Genomic DNA, 23210 nt, shown 5'->3' with positions numbered 1-23210 from the left:
AAAAAACGTCGAAAAAACATACACACGTCGTTATTCTAAGAAAATATGACCTCATAACTTATTCGTCTAAATGCATTCGAAATTCACGTACTTTTTACATTTATATAACGCGAGTTAAATAAGGATCGTATATGCATTAGATGGAATTGAACGTGCATCGAATAGAAATTCGCTAATAGATTATAAGTATTGAGAAATGGCGAGAAATAGTGTTATTGGTTTCGTAAACGAACCGATGATTAATTTTGGTCAGTGAGAATCTTTAAACTTTTCAACAGAAATGAGCAATAAATATTTGTACTTGAATAACTAATGCATAAAAATGTCAAAAAATTGCACTAAAAAACCACAAAAATTGGAAAAATCATAAATAAGTAGTTATTGACCATAAGGAACAGAAATTGTTTTTCTCAAAAATATGTATGCATTTTTTAGATTATTTTGAAAAAGATGGACGAAAAAAAAAACTGTAAAAAACTTGACCCAAAAATTGAAGAATTTATCGAGATCGAAAAAGTGAACATAAAAGCAAAAAATAATGACTCTAGATCAAGGGGTGGACAAAAAATTGATCAATTGAGAGACAAAAATTATAAATGGGGAACTGAAAAATTAAACTAGGAAGGAAGAGGACAATTTTGAGAAAATTTTTTCAAAAGATATCACGGGAAAACATTGATAAAATGAAACAGAAATGACAACAAATTGAAAACATAAAAAAATGAAACATTTATAAAATATTATTTGACAAGTATATCATTTTTACATTTCCTAAAGGTAAAGAAAACTTTCAAAAATGCAAAAAAAAATTTAAAACTGAAAAACGAAAAAAAAATATTCAAATGGTAAAAAAATTGGAAAAATTAGATATTTGTAAAAAAAATAGAAAAAAATAAGAAAACAAGAATTACTTTTTTAAAATGAAAAATTGAAGAATAAAATCATTCCAACAGAAATGAAAAAATATCAAAGCATTTTTCGAGTATTAAAGCACCAAAAATAGACCAAAAAGGCAGAAAATTTTAAAAAATTTGAAAAAACGGAAAAAAGTAAATAAAAATGAAAAATTTGTAAATCAACAATTGATAAATATTTTTAGACTTTCATACAAATCAACAAATGAAGATTTTTCTTAATGAAAAAACACGAAAAAAATCAAAAAAACTCATCATTTTTTTAGACAAGACAGAAAAGTAAAAAACAATTTCAAATAGAAACATCGAAAGTATTATTTCAATACAAGCGATATATTCCAGAAAAAATATTTTCTTCAACTTTTTTAAAAACTTTTCCGAACACATTTTCACCATTTTTCCGAAAAAACTACGGCCAGATTTTTTTCTAGAATAACTAGAAGCCAACTCGGACAGCCAGTACTCAAGTTCTCACCCCCCCATTTCCCCCTCCCACGCGCATACGCTCCTGCTAACCTATCTCATTTAGCGGTCTGAAGCTAGAGAATTTGGATGAGTTTTTTCCAACCCCTAAAATATTGAAAAATTGGCTGATTTTCGGAAAGTACCAAATCGAGTTGTAGTTTCTTTAAACAAAAATGGGAGCTGGATTGATAGGTAGTTGTCCAAGTTGATTTTTAGCTACCCAGGAATAAATTTAAAATTCTCAGCAGACAAGTGATTATTCTACTCAAGGTATGAAATAAAAAAAAAAATAGAAAAATTTGATTCCTCGACAATTTTTCCAATTTTATTATTACGTTTACTCTTTCAACGTTCAGCATTTTCAAAAATTCCCCAAAAATCAAAAAATTAACCATAGTAGCAGAAAATCAAAATTTTTGTATTTTCAACACGATATTCCAAAAATTCCAGCATTTCATCATTTTCAAGCCACAACTTAAAAGTGATCCCCTCATCAACAAATCTCGAAAAAAAACTCTCTTTGCGCGTTCATACAACTTTTCAAGAGTCCCCCGCCTCTTTTCCACTTCACTTTCTATCAAAAAACACATCTATAATAAGCCATTATTACCCTACTGCCTGAAAATTCAAACAGATGGTTTTGACTTCGTGCCAAAAATTGAGCTCGAAATTCAAAACTATTCATACGAGTACGTAACTCGTATTAAATTGATTCGATTATTTCTATAAGAAAAGAAAAACTTGAATCAACTACTCGAAGAAAAACACTAACAACAATAAGCCTCCGAATGATATTTTTCCATTAATAACTCTCGAGATTGAAAAACAAAAAAGTGAACAAAAACACTTCAGTTTTAATAAATAATACTCCGTAAACAAAATTCTATCGTTAAATACGTATTACCTCATATTTCTTCACACCTATTTATTCATTTGGCATACAGAAAATATCTCATATAAAATCACTACGGAAAAAAATAATCCTTCCTAAAGCTACATTCTACAGTTCAAAATAGTCCCCTTTCCTTCTATTTATACTCAAAAAATACACCACTCGAGTGGTATTCTCCAGCCCTATACGACGAGGACGCATCGGATTTTAGACTAAGATAGAAAAAAAAAATTACGTAAAAATATTTTTAAAAATAAAGGAAGAAGAAAAAAAATAATGAAAATTTCAATTAGAAATTAAACAAAAGATACGTATTGTCCTACTATTTTACTGGTAATAACAACCCTCGAGCCTTACCGTGATCGAATGTTGTTTAATAAAATATCCATTGCGCGGAGTAATGAAGATCAAGCACCTATAACAGTAATTAATCGGATTTTATTTACTGTACCAAAATATACGACAGAGACGTCCCTCGTTCTTGAAGCTTTCTATCCTACTCTCCTACTCACTCGAGAGAAATCGCGGCTGATACTTGGGTAGGTAGGTATTGTTTTCGTCTTCAGAATGATACGTAATAACAGCTAGATAGGCACCTACGTACGGCTACAACTAGATTACCTATTTATTTAACTAAGTAGGTATACGAGTATACGAGATACAAATAGGCTATCTATAGCAAGCTCGAGAGGACGTCGCAGTCTTATGGAAAAAACTTTGACATCAGCGTGATTTCAATAGCTTACCACCCATAAAGCCATAAGTTATCATCATGACGGTGGAGTTCTTTGAAAATATCGACAATATGAAGGCTACCGTGCCGATGATACTTCCGCATATGCAGGCTGCTCGACATCCGAATTTGTTTGAAAAAGCGCTCACCACCGGACCTGTAACAGTATCAGAAAAAACAAATTTAAAACTTAGCACGCGTGTAATATCCTGCATTAAATAGGCACATATTTATTTAGGTATAGGTTAGTCTGGGTAGGTCCGAGAGTGAAAAGAATCGCAAACATATTGCAATTTTATTAGACGTCGATAAGGCGGTAGCGTCGAGACGACGACGTCGTCGTTACTAGCAACGTCTCAGGGTTAACGGTAAATTATAGGTCATACTTTTAGTAGAACGTTCTCCCTTCTAACCCCTGCCCTACCCTAACCTCATACGTTATCTAATCGCTGCACCTCTCGCCAATAAGAGTATGGAAAAGTTCATCTTGGAACGAACAGCTGTTGCAGAAAATGTGTGGCTGCTGATGAGCCACCGCATGCTTCGCGATTCGAATCGTGAGGTTTGAATCTTCGACACAGTTTTTTTTTTTTTTTTCATAATATACAGGGTGTCCTAGATTTTTATCTTTGAGATAGAAAAATTCATAGTTTGATAGGCTTCCCAAGAACAGAACCACACACGTGGTAAATTATCACAAAGTTTCCATCAAAGGGAAATTTAAAGTTGAAGATACTGAAAGAGGGTTGTTTTTATGGCAATTTTGATTAAAATAGATAGGGAGAAGATCAGAGGAGTTGAATCGACAAACTACTTAACGTTTTCAAATTAGTGTAACAATCAGTATACTATTGGCGTTTTATGATGAAACCCACTGATTTAAATAGTGTCTGTTTCAAACACAAGTCCTAACTTTGGTCTGAAAACACCCAGTGATTGAAAACAGTGTCTGTTTCAAACACAGGTCCTAACTTGGGTCTGAAAACACCAACTGATACGAATGGTGTCTGTTCAAACACAGGTCCTAACTTGGGTCTGAAAACACCAACTGATACGAATGGTGTCTGTTCAAACACAGGTCCTAACTTGGGTCTGAAAACACCCACTGATTTGAATAGTGTCTGTTTCAAACACAGGTCCTAATTTGGGTCTGAAAACACCCACTGATTTGAATAGTGTCTGTTTCAAACACAGGTCCTAATTTGGGTCTGAAAACACCTACCAAGAATAGTGTCTGTTTCAAACACAGGTCCTCACTTGGGTCTGAAAACACCTGCTGATTTGAATAGTGTCTGTTTCAAACACAGGTCCTAATTTGGGTCTGAAAACACCCACTGATTTGAATAGTGTCTGTTTCAAACACAGGTCCTAATTTGGGTCTGAAAACACCTACCAAGAATAGTGTCTGTTTCAAACACAGGTCCTCACTTGGGTCTGAAAACACCTACTGATTTGAATAGTGTCTGTTTCAAACACAGGTCCTAACTTGGGTTTGAAAACAACAACTGACAGAGAACAGTGTCTGTTTATAACACAGGTCCTAACTTGGGTTTGAAAACACCCACTGATTTGAATAGTGTCTGTCTGTTTCAAACCAGGCTTGTTAACCAAAAAAAAAAAAATTTCCGGTTAAGGTTACGGTTAAAAATTGAACAAGAAATTCAAAATTTTGGTTAAAGGTTACAATTAAGGTTATTCATTTTTTAAAGTTACGGTTAAGGTTCAGGTTACGGTTATTGATGACCATTTTTTTCTGTTAATGGTTAAGGTTAAGGTTACAGTTTTTGGTGGTAATTTTTTCAGTTGAGCTTAAAATTTTGGTTAATGGTTAAAATTACAGTTGAATTGAAAATTTCCAAAAATTCTTTCTGAGTTTGAAATTTTGAAGTTTAAAAAATTGGAAAACTGGTAAATGGTAATATTTTTAATCTTTTGGTCATTTTTTTGATTAAAATTTCAAATCACTACAAATCACATTGAAAAAAACTCAGATAAAAAGAAATGAATATTAATACAGTGGCGTTGCGATAAGTGAAAATTCAAGGGAAGAAAATTTTTGTTTCACTTATCGAGTTTTTCACATACAAAGGTTTCAGATAGAGAGTTTTTTTTTGGTCAATTTTCACTTATCGAAGTTCAGATAAAGAAAAAACGAAAAACTTGAATTGAACAATAAAAATTTTCCGATTTTCATTGATCATTTTCAAATTTAGTTTGATCAGCCAGTCTTAAAACAGCTCACATATCATCCATGCCTTCTTGTTCAACACATAATCCAATGGAAACGATTTGACTTCAGCAAAACATCGAGGCTCTGTTTCACTTATAGAGGCTGAACGAGTCAGTACCTTTCAGTTAAAGAGGTATTTTCACTTATAGAGGTAAACACGATAATTTTGGGATAAATCCTAGTTTCAGTTAACAAGGTAGCCCTTTTTCACTTATTGAGGTTGATTTACACGTAAAATTGGTCCAAGGGGAAGGGAAGGAGGTTTTTATTTCATTTATTGAGTTTTTTCACATATCAAGGTTTCACTTATCGCGACGCCACTGTATTTTGTAACTGATTTTTTTCTAAACATTTTTTGGTTAAGGTTATGGTTACAGTTTATTTTGATCTCAGAAAACGGTTACGGTTATGGTTATGGTTAGTAATATTTCAAAAAAAGAGGTTTTTTGGTTACGGTTAATTTTTTTTTTCGGTTAATTTACCGGTTAATTTGCGGTTACGGTTAATAGTTAAAAACCGGTTAACAAGCCTGTTTCAAACACAGGTCCTAACTTGGGTCTGAAAACACCCACTGATTTAAATAGTGTCTGTTTCAAACACAGGTCCTAACGTGGGTCTGAAAACACCCACTGATTTAAATAGTGTCTGTTTCTAACACAGGTCCTAACTTGGGTCTGAAAACACCCACTAATTGAAAACAGTGTCTGTTTTAACACAGGTCCTAACTTGGGTTTGAAAACACCCAGTGATTAAAAACAGTGTCTGTTTCAAACACAGGTCCTAACGTGGGTCTGAAAACACCCACTGATTAAAATAGTGTCTGTTTCAAACACAGGTCCTAACGTGGGTCTGAAAACACCCACTGATTTGAGTAGTGTCTGTTTCTAACACAGGTCCTAACTTGGGTTTGAAAACACCCACTGATTTAAATACAGTGGAAATCGCTTATAATGAGATCGGTTAGTACGAGATTTCGGATACAACGAGCAAAATGCTCGGTCCCGAGCACAACGCCATTTAAACATGTACAATATGGTACCTGTTAGAACGAGCTCATTTATAACGAGAAATCCGGATAGTACGAGCTGAAATTCTTGAAATTTGGTTCGTTTTATTGTTTTTTCTTTCACTTATAACGAGTGTTCATGCAGAAAACATTCTTCAGATCCCAAATTTCAGCTTCGTAGGTTAATTTGGTAAAATTTTGAAATTCATGACAGATTTTGTGGCATTTTTTGAAAAACAGAACTTTCTAAAAAGCTGCTGGAGGCTCTTAGAACTGCTCAAAAACGATTCGAAACTGTTTCCAATCGATTTGACAAGTCAAAAATAGTAGTAAAATTGGCATTTTTTTTTGCTACATGTGTTACGAGCATCATTTATAATGAGAAGATCTTTATATTCGGTTATTACAAGATACTCGTTATAAATGCAAAACCTTTTAGTACGAGAGACCGGATACAACGAGCAAAATGTCCGGTCCCTTGAATCTCGTTGTAAGCGATTTCCACTGTAGTGTCTGTTTCAAACACAGGTCCTAACGTGGGTCTGAAAACACCCACTGATTTAAATAGTGTCTGTTTCAAACACAGGTCCTAACATGGGTCTGAAAACACCCACTGATTTGAGTAGTGTCTGTTTCTAACACAAGTCCTAACTTGGGTCTGAAAACACCCACTGATTGAAAACAGTGTCTGTTTCTAACACAGGTCCTAACTTGGGTTTGAAAACACCCACTGATTTAAATATGTAGTGTCTGTTTCAAACACTGGTGCTAACTTGGGTTTGCTCAGTTTCGGAAAATTTTCATGTTTGTAAGGAATATACAAGTACCATGTACTTATTTCACTCAATTCAATTTTTTTTACTGCATTTTTCTAATGTTTCATTTTTTTCAAATATTAATACGTACTTTGTGGTTTTATTAATTTTCTCGATTTCAAGTTTTTTGTTCCTTTTTTCAACTTTATAAAATGAAACGATCTTATTCTCATTTTTGTGTTTTACTCACTGGAAACCTTACAATTTGATCAAAACCACGATTTTTTTCTATGAATCATAACAAACACTCTAAACAATTTCAAAAATGCTCTAAAACGCAAAAATGTGTATTTCCAACGTATGGATGTTGTTTTACCGGAAAAATCATCTTCTAAAACATTTTGATAATATTGCAAAATAAAAAAAAAAACTGTTTTATTTTACTAAAATTTGGATTTTTCAAAAATGGTGGCCTCTGTTTTTTTCATACCTTATTTTGTTAAAAAAAAAAAAAATGTGGAAAAAATTGAAAAAATTGACCAAACACAGCAGGTACAAAAATTTTAAATTGGACGAAATATTCTTTAAATATGCGAAAAAATGCTCCAACAAATTCGGCTCATCTATTTGTACTTGGAAATTTTATAAATCCTGAAGATGATTGAAAAACTCCTTATCCTTCATGCATGCAAAAAACATGGTGTAGCATAAAAATCCGAGCCCTGCCCATATCAATACTCGAGAAAAAATTGACGATTTTCAAAATTAACTGATCAGTAGGCCCTAGAACTTTAAAAGTGGTCCTAGATATTGACGGCAATAGCCCAGGTCGACGCAGAATCTCAACCATCTTTCAAAATTGTGTTATTCTGCCCCAAAATAGGTTAAGCAGGGGCAAGAGCGAAAAAAACATGATTTTTTCAAAAATGCTCTCTCTTCGAGGACTTAATATTTCTCTTCCAGGGACACCTACGAGGCTAAAAAATTTTCAGGATGGCTTTCAACTCAAAATGAAAATCTCCACAAATTTGGTCGAATCTCAACATTTTTTTTTCACGATCCACATTGTTTATTCGAAGTTTATTTCAGCGAAACTCTCAACTTATACATTATATGTTCATTGTTAGGACACCGTGTATAATTTTTTTTCTACAGCATCTTAAACTTCTCGCGTTACTCAACTATCACAGCAAAATTCACGATCTAACGCATGAAAAACACATCGTAGGCTAATTCAAGGCCCTATGGGGTCAAGCTTATCAATTTTTTATCGCACGAACAGTCGAATACGACTACAATGATGGTCAAAAAATGCACGATATAGTCGGATACTTGTCGTATTTACATACTTCTTTTTTTTCGCACAACAGCTCAGTGTCACACCATTTGCAAATATTGCCAAACAAGGACTTCCTATATTTACTTATCGTAATATCGTCTTTTTTTTCTGCATCATCCATGTTCGATAACGACCCTTTATTCCTTTCCCTTTTGTGCGATTTTATTGTTGAGAAATAGACGTGGTATCGCTCGCCGCGGTGTCATTTTATCGTTTAGATTTTTCAACAAGATATCCGGCAACATTATGAGGCGATTACTTCGGATGGTGGATGAGTTTTTATAGAAAATAAGAAGGTCTAAACGAGCTCTTCTCACGTCAACTCAGAACATAATAGAAAATTTGAGATTGAGACGAGGTTTACCAAACATTTTGAAGGATAATGGTATTATTTACAAGGGAGATAACAGAACTGTCTCCCACATTCCCACAAATTTGAAAGAAAAATGTTGCCCATCTTGCAGTTTGTTCAAATCGGTGGGGGCAGTTCTGTTACCTTCCTTGTTACATAAGAAAAAACCATGAGAGACTGGTGTTTCAGTAAAATTCCCCGGAAGAAAAAAATTAATCAAACGGAACGTTTTTTGATAAAATTAAGAAGTCGGATCTAATGTGAATAAGTGCTTGGATGGAAGGGGGCAGCGTTACCTTGAGTTCGTGACTTTTGGACATCCTGTCGAAATGTTGGAGAAATGATAAAACGAACGAATGGTTTATTTTTAGCGTTTTCTAACGAACATAATGGTCTTATCTAGCACTCTTTTTGTTCAAAATACCAACTGTTTGAAAAACTAGAAAAAAATCATTTTCTAGTTGTTTTTATTCTGCCGGATTGCTTATCTGAAAATGATATCTATAGCATTTCCTTATCAACTCCTTAGCCAATCATCAAGACAGCTGCTCTCATCAATTATCACGTTCGGTTTTGGGAGTAAAATTCTGAAGACATACAGAAATTCAAAATCTTTTTTTGAGCTCCACGTAAGTTTGCAATTATGAAATGTATAATTTCTCTGAAAATACTCTACCTCACAAACATTTTACTTAAATTTGAAAAAAGACGCGAAATTCAAAAAATCTCTACAAAAGTCAAATGGCGAGTCTAACATTTTGGTGAGGGAGGGGAGAGGGGTTGAAATCGAAGCCACACATCCTCGAGTGATTCCCTTCACACATTATTACATCTTCAGGTTAAAATATAAAAAACCTATGGAGCGAGTACCTAAACCTCAAAATTTCTCAAAATTAAAACTACGATCGAACGCGATTTACTCACCAGCACTGAGATACATTCCAGATAGTAAACTACCGATCCACGCCACCTTCCCTCTGCCTTCGCCGAATTTATCCACGAGATCACCGATGAATATGCCGAACGTGTATGCAATACCGTCGACGATCATGTTACACATAAAGCTGGCGAATACGATGACCCAACCGTATCCGCCGTCCGGTGGCGGAGGTAAATCATGGTATTCGCAATAGGAATAGGTATCTTCTTCCTGTGGTGGACTGAGGCCCGCATCCATGGCCCCGGTCGAGTCGGTCATACCGGTAAGACGAGTACATTCTTCGTTCCTTTCGGAGCATTCGCTTTCAGTCTATAACAAAAATGAAAAAAAGGAAAAATTAAAGCCAATTTTTCAACAAAAAAAATTCAATTAAACGTTTATATAAATTTTTATTGCAATAATGCCTAAATTGAATGAGATTTTCGCTTTCATTTATCAATATGAGCTGGCAAATTGCCACATTTGAGACAAATAATGCCACGCTTCGTACTCAGACAAATTATTTATGAATTGCACTCAGTCTATACGTTATCGAAATTCATTTCAAGTAGCACATTATCAGCACATACATAATATACTTTTCACTTCATCAGTTCATCACTCATTAGTGGTAGTACAAAGACATACCAAGAGCAACCAATACAATACATCATCTTTCATTTTACACATTTACATTCATGCTCAAACCGCAAATATATTCCTTAAAAGGAGCATCATCGTACATAACTTAAATATCTATGCATTACACATTGAAATATGTGCAGACTGCAAACCCACCACACAAATTCTTCAAAGTTTTCGAATTTTCACTCCACTTCATAAAACACGAATCGTCATCACCGCAATAAAAATTTCATTTTAATCTAAAAAGCGATGCATTGACAAAAATTGTAAAAATATCGACCCCATGCTCCTCTTAATTTTCGATATGACTCTTTCAATTCAATCGAATACACCTAATCGTCAAACGAAAAAAAAATTCTCGAAAATTCACTGTAAATTTCACCATCAAGGGTCTCCTTCGGCGCAGCTGTCGATTACAAATACGTCCGACCAAAGAACCCTACAAGGCATCGTGCCAAGACGTGTATAGAAGGAAGAAGAAAAAAACTTCAACACACCTGACCGAAATTTTTTCTTGTACTTTAAGCACTCTTCGCTTCGTGAAAGAGATGGAATTTTTTCGCCAATTTTCGTCCAATTTGTTCGAAGTTGGGTAGAGCAGGTCAGCAGTAAGTAATTTGAAAAACGGATAACTATTTTTTCAAATAGGACTAGAGAGGAATGAAAGTATTTCAGAAATTCTTGCTCGCTTTACATTTCTTCCTAAATAACTTACTTTCTGATATTTTTTTTGACTGCCACAAATACCATTTTCTAGTTCGAGGAAAACTGTACTTAGTTTAAAAAATAAGAATGAGAAAAATGATCCAAAATTTTTTATACTGGAAAGAAATTTTTATGAATCGCATTGCAAAATGAAACAAATAAAAGAATTAATCACAGGTCAAAGAACCGCGATTCTGAATCGTAATTAATGGTATCCTGCTGAATCATTTTTGAACCTGAGAATGATTCACTGATTTTTTTAAAAGAATCTCGAGTCGATTAATGAATCACGATTCAAAAAACTGATGAATCGTCCTAGTCTACAGTCTGCATCAGCTACAAAATGACGACTTTCACCTATCAAGACCATCGGTGTGGAATCTTCACCCTCAACCTTCTACCCATCCTCTCATTCCACTTACAAATCCTAATAAAGAATTGTAAATTTTTGAAATGGTTAGGTAATTTCAAGATAACTTTCATTGAGGAACGAAAAGCACGCAAAAATGCCCCCCCCCCAGCCGAAATTTTGGAAGCTACATTTATTTTTGGAGCCTCAGAGAATTTTTAAAATTTAAATTTGAACCAAAAAATCGAAAAAAAGAAATCAAAATTCTATTCGAATGGATTGCAAGCTTAAAATCGGAAATCCATTTTGCCCCTCCCCAACTCGAAATCAATTGAAAGTCGTTTCAAATCATTTTTCAAGCAGTCCATCATCCGATTTTAGGCAGTTAAATTTTATACAAAATTCACCCCCCTCCCCATTTTGAAAAACTTAGAAACGATCCACTAATTCTCTAATGGATCGGAAGAAAAATTTGCATTTCCAAGCAGGAGGGTTCCTTTGTCACTGACCACACGTCATCATTTTCTAACCAAGTACAGTTATTTTTCTTCTCTCGCCAATTTTTTTTCTCGAAGTGGGCGAAAACGAAAATTCTCATCAATGCGTTAGTTCGCTTGAATGGAATATTGGAAAACAGCAGATTAACAGAAAGTATAAAAACACTGGACTGTAAGATATCGCACAGCTTGGAGCATTGACGTAGGTAATGAAATGAAGTAAGTTTTTTCTTCTGGAATTTATTTCCATTTCGATTGTTTTGCCAGAATTTTATTCTTCGTGTTGCTGTTACTCTTGTTGATATCTTTTAGAGCAGAAAAAAGGAGTCTTGAAAATGACCCAAGTTACTATATCAACATCGAAATCAGATTAAAACGAACGAGAACTTATTACCTTCGTTTTTCAAAGTATTGTATCGATGTTTTATTGTTTGTTTTAATTATTTACCTACGTTGTTTTTAATTTAATTTGTCTTTCCTTTTTTTTTTTTTTTTTTTCAAATACAAAATTACCAAATGTGTAAAATGTTGAAAAAATTGAAAATTGCACAAACGTAGGTACAAATTGAAAATTAAGTATGCAAAATTATTCATTAATGAATTTTATTTTCACGAAGTGCCAAGCTTTATTATACGATGCAACTCTAGAAACCCTCTTCGAAAGCACACCAGTGTTTTCGAAATCATCGCTCGAAGTCGACAATCGTAATTTTAACCCATTCGCGCTAATTCATTTTCCACTTTTCGACGAAAATTTAAACCAAAAACCACCCCGCACGTATATAAATCGAATTAAAACACCCATCAAAATCGTCGGAGCGACAATTCACGACGACCCTTCGTTCACGTCAACTTGCTCTGCTCTCGACGAGAAAACCTCGAATTACGTACTTTTAAAAATAAAATGACGTCGAAAAAAAAAACGCCAATTGTCGCATTCTCATTAACACGCGCGTGCATCCGCCTTTTCATTACAGCGACGGTATAAATTACGCCGAGTCGACGTTTATTCACGTCGAGTGACAAATTTTCACACGCTGATTCGATAAATTTTAGCCGACTGGACTCACCAGTTTCCACTGCACATGTACACAATGCACATAGTATATGCAGACATATGAAACTTCAAAGTACCTCGTGCGACCTACGAATGCAAATATTTCGTCGTAATTATTGTTTCGAGCTCTCGTGTTTCAATATTGCATCTTTCTGTGTGTACTTTGCGTAAACGATTTTTTTTGTTGCAACGGATGTACAAGAAGCATTACGTATTAATGGCATTAAAAAAACATCGCAATTGAATATGGCATTTGTAATACAAAATTTTTTTTGAAAATGTAATATCCAAAAATCTATTTTTTTGTTGCCAGAGATGAGTGAGGAGGGGATGAAAAGTCCAAAAATTCCGAAGGCACGTCTAAGGCACATGGATGTAAATTCTAAATATCAGCTTTTTAAGTCAATTTGGCGAGGACCAAGCGATGACACAAAATCAAAAAAAATCCACATTTTCGAAGCTGGAAAAGAGCAGAGGGGGCCAAGAGATTTTTAGGTATGTTGAACTGATTTCCTATCGATTCATTTCTAATTTGAACTACCCTTCCTCCAAAAATTTGAAAATCCGTAAATTTTGAGTCAGATCAGCCCCTCTCAGTCCCCTTAACGCTAAACCAAGAACAAATATAGAATTTTATCTGAATATCAATCCCGGAGCCATTCATGATAATTTCAAAAATTTCCAAACGAACAAATTTTTTTTGACTTTTTGAAACTTTGAAAATTTGCAAAAAAAACGAAAAATAAACATTAATCAGCTACAATATCAAAGGTGAACACCTTAAAAGGGTTCTTCGTAAAAAAAAAAAAAAAAAAAAAAATAGGCCAAAACACTCTTCAAGAAAATCAAAAAGAAAAGCACAGTATTTTTTCGAAAAAATACCACATGGAAATTGAATGAAACAGCTTGGAACAGTCAAGTCAACCCTCCACCCCCTTCCACCTCATATACTCAAAAAATGGGCTCAAATTTGCTCAAATTCTGACATCTTGTATCCTACCACGAGACATACGAATTCTTCGAGTAACATTTCAAGACACCTATCATCCTAACGTGAAAATCTGGCTTTTATCGAAACAAAAGGCAAAAACAAATACTCGACGAAGATGTCTTTTTTTCAGCGAAACGTTACTTTAGGCACACACCACATCGTGTACACAAAAAGAAACCAAAAAAGAGGATACGCGAAGCCTGTTATAGTGTTATATGACATCCATATACGTGCTTTGCTTTCGTCTCCCAGCAACATCACCCCTAAAAAGAACGTACGTATAATGGCAGTACGCGGAAAGTCGTACAGATCTGGGAAATTTACGACCATAAGGACGTCAATGTGAAACAATCTATTGTCGTATTATCCGCAAATACCACCAGAACCTGGAACCATAGTATATACTCGTATAGAAGCACAACACATGTACAAATGCACATCTAAGGACACCAACAAATGACGATTGTTATTCGCCAGGCTCTACAGTAACGGTTATTATTATTTTTTCTAGGCTCGTTTGAAAAATACGCCGAAACTGAGGCAGTGAATTTTAAACGTTTTTTTTCTCTCTCTCTCTCTCTTCCTCTCACATAATAAAATTCTAGCTTTACGCTATTTAGGCCAAAGTACGAGTAGAAATTAACGCTTAACGAGACGCATATGGTGAAATATCATCGGGGAAAAAACACCGAGGAAACATATTGAAAAATTCTCAACTTAAAATTCCAAGTGTTTGGTAAATGGGGTCAAAGCGTCGAAACGAATTCAAATGGTGGCGAAAAGTAGGCTCCGGCAAAATACGTAAGGTATAATAATAAAGAAGGACGTGTTTACCTTTGGGTGTATCGCCTCGAGAGATTAGGATAAATACGAGCGTACGAGTTATGCGTAGATGATTGGGAAAGAGTAAAAGGAAAAAGGGAAACGTTCGCGAGAATACATAGGTAGCATTTCAGAAAAATATAATTTCGTTTGTACTAGTTTGGATATTTTTTTCTCTCAATAGGTTACTAGGTATGTGTTTTTTTTAGCACATGGAACGTTCGTGACAGATGAAAGAAAAAAAAAAGAATTGAAAAACTGATTTTCCTTTCAATTCAGCAGAGATTCAAATCGAAAAAATTTGATTTTTAGAAATTTTGAAAAATCATTCTGAGAATTCAGAAACTATTTCCAATTTTCAGGGTGTTCACATGGATCCAAAATTCATATCCAAATTCGGCTACAAAACCTCGTGCTTCGTAAAGCATTGACGAGCCCTTCCTCTCTAAAAACATTTTTTTACCAACACAAATTTCTAGATTCTTGGAACATTCAAAATGTTTACAATTTTTTTACAGAGTTATTAGAGTTTTACACAAAACAAAAAAATTAACAGAGCTGATTTTTTACAAAAAAAAAGTATTCAATTTCTTTTGGTTTCCTGGGTACGATTCGTCCAATTTTTTTGAAATTTTTTGCGAAGTGTCTCATGCAGAAGTGAGACAGGAAAATTGTTTATAGCCAAGAGCAAACATAATTATATTCTGGGGTTCGAATACTGAAAAATGCCCCCCACCGTAATGTTGTTGATAAAAAAAACTCAAAATCTGCTGTAACAATTCCCTATAATTTGTTGTTTATTTTCCCGGAAAAAGGAAATGCGAAAATTCAATTCCTGAACGAGTGATTAATTTTCAATGAAAACCGATTAACCCCTTTCATCCATTATTACCCTTATAAAAAATAACGTTTCTATTTTTTTTTCACACGTCTGGTAAGTATAGAAGAGAACAGCTGCAAGAAATTCGTTTTCGATGAAAATCTACGACAAAGACGAATTGACTAAATGGTTTCAAATTACATGATGAATGATGACTCATGTACATCCACTGTATTTTTTTAATAATACGGTACTGATTCAGCGCGTGAAATGGTCTGCTACGGTGGATATTATAATTACGCTGCATTCTCGAAAAAAGGTTTTTTTATTTTTATTATTATTTCTTATTCTGTATGCTGAGAACAGAAGTAATTTGCCAAGCAGTGCCTCGGGCTTTTTAAGAGGAATTCGAGCTAGAATACCTTAAAAATAATCGCTATACATCGCAGACTATGTTTGTTTCTTCTAAGAATCTCTCTTCGTAAGATCAAGCATAATTCAAAAATACGTCTCCATAATTATGTGAAAAGGTTTTTTGAGGAAGTGTTTAGATCAAGGAAATCAATCATAATTATACTCTTCAGCAAATACTTAGAATACTTCCTATTGAACCAAATGAAAATCCCTTATCCTTTTTCTCCCCCCCCCCCCAAATATATTCACGAATTGATCAAATTCAACAAAGAATTCCTCATGAAAAGTTTTTCCACATTTTTACCTTCAATTTCATAACTTACTAAAGTGAGAAATAATTTCAATCCGCAAATCACTCAAACTATAGTTATAATCGTAAATTAGTGTACTTTGAATGATAAAAGATAAGTACATACATATAACGTAGCAGCAAATAAATTACTTAAATTTCACAAACAAATAAAAAATTTTCCATATTAAAATAGCCTCGTCCAGTGGCTTATTTGCAAAGCCATCTTGGTAATAAAAATATCATATACTCTGAAAGAGTAAAATCAAGTAAATATGTGCACTTATTTCGAGCATGCTACAATTCATGAAAAACAATGATCCTCAAATTACCTAGTTAAAGTTTGTAATCTTTATGAAAAAAATAACGGATACCGATGTCAAAACAAAAGAAACATAGATAATAATTATTATTAGAATCATATCAGTGAAGGAAATTTCCAACAAAAAGCCACTCTTATAACTCGAAGAATTATCTCTAATCAGCATTTAGAATGTATAATGGGCTAATCATATACAGGGTGTCCCTACGAACAGTCCAAACTCCTGAGAAAAACAAAGGAAATGGGTGTCTTGGGCTTATATTGGCATTTGAAAGGAAAGCCGGTGTGTTCGCCATGAAAGCTAAGCCCACACTGCACCATACTGGGAAGTCATGCTTCCCCTTCCACAACAGCAGATATTGGTAGGGAGAAAAAACCGGTTCTGCGCTCGAGCATTGCACACCACTCTAGGATCCAAATCAATGAACTTCCAATCTAAATCAAAAATTCCATTCTGGTTCAACCAATCAAACTGAAATACCTGAATAAAACACTTTCAATAAGAAAATTGCATACCTACTTCCCAAACTGTAGATACAATTTTCAAAAAAACTGCTTCTCGCAAGCTCATGTTTAAATTTTTTATCACGATATTGTGTTCAGTATGCTGAGGAACATTTTTTTTTTAGAAAAAAAAAACTGTTTCTATGGTCATGTGTTCATTTGGTCAATTTTGGTTTCTATACATATTTTAGTTAAGCCTCACCCCATCCCCTCAAAAATTGAATAATTCAACTTGTATTTTAAAAAAAGAACTGGTGTCCCAAAACAAATTCAACAAGAATTGAGAATATAAAATGATTTTATTCCCTTTAAAACCCACTTTCTACGAGTTTTAATCGACATGATCCAAATTCCAATAGGATATATAGGTATTTTTTACAGCAGCTCAAAAAAACTTTTTTTCAATCAAGGAAATTTTATGAAAATAGAACCAGTTTCCCAGGACTTGAGTTCATCTTCCCTGAGATATTCGATTCCAGGTCCGCAGAAACTGGTTCTATGCCAAATTTTAGAAAACTGTAACATCTATAAGAGCTGTCTTCGCTAATTTCGCACTAATACGTAAAACTTCCTCAATATCTACGATAATCGCTTTAAGATTGATAGGATGCGTTGAGATTCTTACTATTTCGTAAACTGTTATCGCATGCTACAGTTCTCATTAGATTACTAATCGAATTTCGATGGCGTAATTATGTACCCAGCACCTCATCGAGGAATATTTTCTACCTCATTTATCGCCTACTCGAGACCTTGAAAAAATTCTGCAAAAGCGGCGATCAACGAGTTGGAAGTTTTTTTTTGAAAATCGAGGAGTGGATTTTTTCCATCGTTGCTAAGAAAAATAACCATTTTGATTTTTTGGGTTTTGGTAATGAACGTGTGTCTGTCTATCCTGTTCCATCACTACGAGACCATGTACATACATATGTAAAGTAAATCATAGTAACTATGTAGAATATTATACAAATTGTACCTATAAGTATAATAGCGTCGTAATAAAAACACGTCCTTGAGGTTGTATAATGTCCGAAAGAAGGGAGAAGTGAGGTGATATTTTGCCTATGGTATGCGATGATGAAAGTGGTCTGCTTAGAATTTAGTAGGCAGATTTTTTTTCTTCTAATTGCCAATGCATTAAGTCTGCAGCCGCCTCTACCACACATACTAAGTATACTTATCGCCATTTTTAATCAGCACGTCTTCGTCTAAGGCTATCTATCTCAAAAGCGACGATGAACCTTGCCTGGAAAAAAATTTCCAAAGCGAGTCGACGATGGTGGGGTTCATTTTTTTCGAATTTCTTACAGCCTTGAATCAACTGCCGCTCATCTGGTTTTATTTAAAGAGAGAGAAAAAAAAAACCACGACGACGATGTATGATCCGCGAATTAAGCAGAATTCTATGGATTATTTATTGTTGACTGACGTGATTATTCATTGTTCGAGTTGAGCGTTCGCGTATTTCTTTCTCAGTCGCTGTGGCCGGCACGCTTTGTACTATGAAAAGCTGCTTTGTGTGTCTACAGCGTTTACCTGTTGACTGTAGGCGATGACTAAAGATTAGTGGATACAAAAGACAATGACAATTATGTCGGTAAATATTTACAATGATGAGGTTCATTTAAAGGAGTTTTTTCAAATATGAAAAAAAAAAAACACAAAACAACCTGTGAAAAAAAACTTGCCAAGTTGTTTGGTTACTAAATTGCTCAAGTTACGTATATTACACCTTGACTTATTTATTTTACACTTTCAGACTGTATGAAATGATTTTAATCACTAATTTGGAAAAATTCGATACCTATGGTTTGAATCTGGTCAACAAGTAAGTCCACAAAATAATAGAGATGAGATCGAGAAGAATTTTCCTTTGTTTATAATATGTATGTATTATGAATAGCCTACAAAAACAAACGAAGATGTTGAATACCTCGAGAATCATTTTTCAAATTCTATAATAATAAGCTCATCATTGCCCTTCCCTGGTTCGACTATTCTTTCTATCGAAACGTTCAAAGAGGTAACGATATCGCAGCATTTTACAAACAACAATAACCATGACGTCATTGAGGAGTATAATTTTTCCAATACTCGCACATTTGTCAACTGCACTGACGGAACGAATGACGCAATCGTAGGCTTACCCACATTATGATGAAACTTTACTGAATAAAGAATAAAATTTCGAAATCGAGGAGAATTAAGGAAAATATAATATTTTTGAAAAATGATGAAGTCCGGTTAAAAAATCATTTAGTAGGGTCACAAAATCACATTTTTAACAACTTTGAGAGGAGTAATATATTTTTTCTGAACCATATGTCCTACAAAAAAAGACCAACATTTTTTAGAGCTTTTAAAGGCTCACAATTTCACCATAATTTTATGTCATATTTGGGTCCGATTTTCAACAACATTTTATAACTAGATGAAAACCCCCTCTTAGCGACATAGATTTTTGTTTTTTTTTCATCATTTTTTGGTCAAAGGCATTTCTTTCACCAAGTTTTTATTTTTGCTCAACTTGTGAACTGCAAACGACCTTTTTTACGATTTTTTATTTTTCCTCATTAATTCTTTTAAAATATATTCAAGAAGTGCTTTTGTTTAGTGTTTTTTAATCGTGTTGTTGAATTATTTTTGAAAAAAAATTCCAATTTATATTCATTTGCTTTGTTGCCACGGAAATGAAGGATTTGAGCTTTTTCAAAACTTTCATTTTCCAACATGATTTTTCTTTGAAAGCTCAACTTTTTTGTGATTTGGTCAATTGGGCCGGGTACTCTACAACACACATTAAAGCAATTTGTTTCCCGAACATGGGAACCTAGAGAACCTCCCAAGGGTTAAATACGTAAAAAAAATATCAAACAATAATTGATCAGTTTTTTTCAACTTATGAATGACCGCAACATCATTATTGAAAAATCTACGTACAAATCAAATTTTTGAGCTGCCCAACTCCTCCTTGCTACGTTACCACAGCAAAAACGGATTTTTATAGCTCCCCCCTCCCCCCCATTTGAGATAGTTGATGTCTAAATATTCAATGTCAACTCATAATAATAAAAGAAAAATGTCACGAAGTGATGTAACATTTTTCAGCTTACGATCATTTTTTTCCTTAAAGTATTTTGTCTCGGTTTTTGGGGACATCTCGTTTTATTTCATTTCATTTGTTCATTTTCTGTATGAATGGAGGTGGGAGGGACAGCACATGTGGCTCATAGAATCAAATTTGCTTGATGTATAGTGAAAGAAGAAAGAAGCCTGAAAGGAAAGGAAAAGAAAGATTCATTTTTTTAAAGTATTGCGGAGGAGGGGTAGATATTTTGGCACTCCCTATTCAACACCAAGGCGACAAAAAAATTTTAAGATCATTTTTTCATCATGAAATGAAACAGCTGAGCGCAAAAAAAGTCTCAAAACTGAACATGAGCAAGCCACCCTGCTGTGTTGAAATTTTATTCAATTAATTAGAATAATAACAAATATGTTCTTGAACTTGACCCGCGAATGTCTGGTCAAGGAAAACTTCACTTTTCAAAATTGATTAGGTGTATAATGTCGTTCGAGTCTCGGCCCAAATATTTCGTTCATGAGCCATTTGTGTACATACATAAGACGTTTCACGAAATAGTAGGTACAGAGGGAAGGGTGAGGCGAGGAAGAAGCATGCTATGTAATTATTCATAATTTGGAAACTTCATTCTCCATCTTCATCGTATACGATTCTTTGGTGTTAGAATGACGAATTCTGCAAACGTATAGTATTACACAGATGGTTCTTTTTTTAATTTTTTCAAAGAATTGTGAAGAGTGAATGAAAGATTCGGTTTGCTCGTCACGTCTATCGTCTCATATTTTATTCGATTTTTTTTTTGACAATTTATCAACATAGTAATTGATTATGTTGATATGTTTTTGGTTGCATCGGCGAATATTTCGTGCGGCGAGAATACATATTCTATGCTGCGATAATTATCGTCATTGCTTCCATTAAATTCATCTTAACAGAGATCTTTTGATTGTGTGCTTTTATTGAAACGCTACCACGACAAATAATTATTTACTGTATTACACGATAAAGGACAGAGAATTTGTATGACTTGTTGATGTACTATTTTGTCTACTTGTCGGTATTTTGTGTATACTTTAGCGTATAAGTACATATGTGTGGGTTGTGTGAAATTAATTTGATACGACTCGAGCGAATTACACGTTACACGTAATGTTCGTGCGTATTCGTCACATTTTGAAGATACTGTACAACATAACGTAGGTATTATGGTACGATAAGAGAATCTGTACGAGATACGATTAATATAAAGAGGGCGAACCGATTCATACGCACTCAATTGATGTGATGAGTTGAATAATTGAAATGAAATGGACCCGGTGCCATTGTACTATGTTTATCAGCCTTGTAATAGAAAATACATCCGTATTACCTAATAACCCATCGAATGCTGAATGAAATAATCGGATCTGCGAAGCAGAACGTTTCGATCAACGAGCGACAAACCCCACAAACGGATTTAAAAACTTAATTAATGAATAAATCGACGTCGAGATTTTTCCTTCCCTAACTGCTCCGTATATCAGTGTACTAATTGTTACTGCTGTAGCGAAAATTGGACAACCTGATGACCTGTAGTCGAGTGAAAATCTAATCTAATCGTGTCGCCTAAGCTATGGCTACGACTATAGGCCCTATAACGGCACTCCAACTCATACGTGTCCTCGTGGCTCGCAAATAACAAACTAGTGTACAACTCTTGCAAATCGTTCACCTACTCATGTTTCGTATTTATCGACGTGTGATGTAATAGTGTAACCGTACATTTATGTGTGAGTTGTATTTGTATGTACCTTCTTGTATTCGAACCGAATAAACTCATTAGCGAATTCATCCAAGATTTTATAGCTCGTGTGCAAATAAAATGAACGATGGGATAGAACGGGGTGGTAAGGTGGTAGGATTTCCTACATTATATACGAGTATGAGTGTTCGAGTGTTGTAAGTGCAAGTGCACAATATATTCTGTATATCCACGGATAAATTGGTTACTTGATTGGGTGATGATGAGCTGGTGCATTGCTTTTCGTTCAAGTGATAACGATTATCGGCACTCGTATCGGATTTTTTCGTTTTCTGGTTCGAAATTCGACGAAATGGTAGATCGATGGGGTAATAAGAATAACTATATAATCAGGGAATTACGTATCATTTCCAGCTAAGGTCAAGGTCGTGTTCTTTGTCTGAGTTGGGTTTATCGATGTCATGATTTTGATAATGTCAGAATTTTGAAACTACAACACCTAATTACAGGAATTACTTGGATCTTACATCTGATCAATGTATAGATTTCTCAGGATTGCTCATTACTTTTAAATTCCGATAAGAATTCGTAATACTTCTTCTTAAAAATGTGGTATTTTTTATGAAAAATTCAAAGGTCCTAGTTGAATGCTGTTATCGTTGTTGAAAATGGTTTTAAATTAATGGTCATACAATGTGTTCTGTTAAAAATCGGTAATATTGGGAAATGAGAACCTTTCGTAGCACCCTCTCCTATTTGAACGGAATCAAGCAAGATCGAAAGAGGATGTCCTAACCAAAATTTCAGGTACCAAAGTTCATTTTTGTATTTTTGGTAAATTTTCCAAAATTCAATTCAAAAAACTGTTTTAAGGGAAATTTTCATGTTTTTTTTTCATGAAATTAATTTTTTTTCAGCAAAGTGAACCAGTGTGAATGATTCTCTCAATTCAACTCCCATACATTAATCGTTTTGAGTCAATCTGAAGCCTTCAGCTATTTTTCGTTTTTTCCCAAAAACTTCAAATCGCTCTGGAAAAGCTAAAAATTAACTCAGGCACCTACTACTTTGATTGGTCCTTATTAAGCAGTAAGCATCCTCTCGTTAGGCAATATCTCAATCAAATCACCGCTCGTGATTTGCTTTAGGTACTTGAGATTTTCATTTTTTTTTTTTTTTTTACTAAATTCACCTTTAAACATGGACTCTTGGAATTCCGCGATAATCACTGAAATGATTCCAAAGGTGGCAATCCTGCCTAATTAGCACCGACTAATAATTCTTTAAGGATGATTTGAAATTTCAGGGGAAAAAATTGAAAACTCGCTGTTTGAAAACCGTTTTTGTAACAGCATTTTTTAAAA

At 34.2% G+C, this 23210-nt stretch overlaps 1 protein-coding gene across 5 annotated transcripts in view; it reads right to left on the bottom strand.

The window, feature by feature from the left end:
* LOC135848662 (uncharacterized) overlaps positions 1–23210 on the bottom strand; it is a 54758-nt gene that overhangs the window by 18245 nt on the left and 13303 nt on the right. For all 5 annotated transcript variants that reach the window (XM_065368617.1, XM_065368621.1, XM_065368619.1 and 2 more), the window contains 2 exons: positions 9611–9935; positions 3018–3161 (listed from right to left, as the gene is read on the bottom strand). In XM_065368617.1, the coding sequence (XP_065224689.1) occupies positions 3018–3161; positions 9611–9935 (469 nt within the window). The remainder of the gene's footprint in view (positions 1–3017; positions 3162–9610; positions 9936–23210) is intronic.

The sequence above is a fragment of the Planococcus citri genome, chromosome 5, assembly GCF_950023065.1.
Source record: "Planococcus citri chromosome 5, ihPlaCitr1.1, whole genome shotgun sequence".
In the NCBI taxonomy this organism is placed as follows: domain Eukaryota; kingdom Metazoa; phylum Arthropoda; class Insecta; order Hemiptera; family Pseudococcidae; genus Planococcus; species Planococcus citri.
This window is presented reverse-complemented; position numbering and strand designations above follow the sequence as displayed.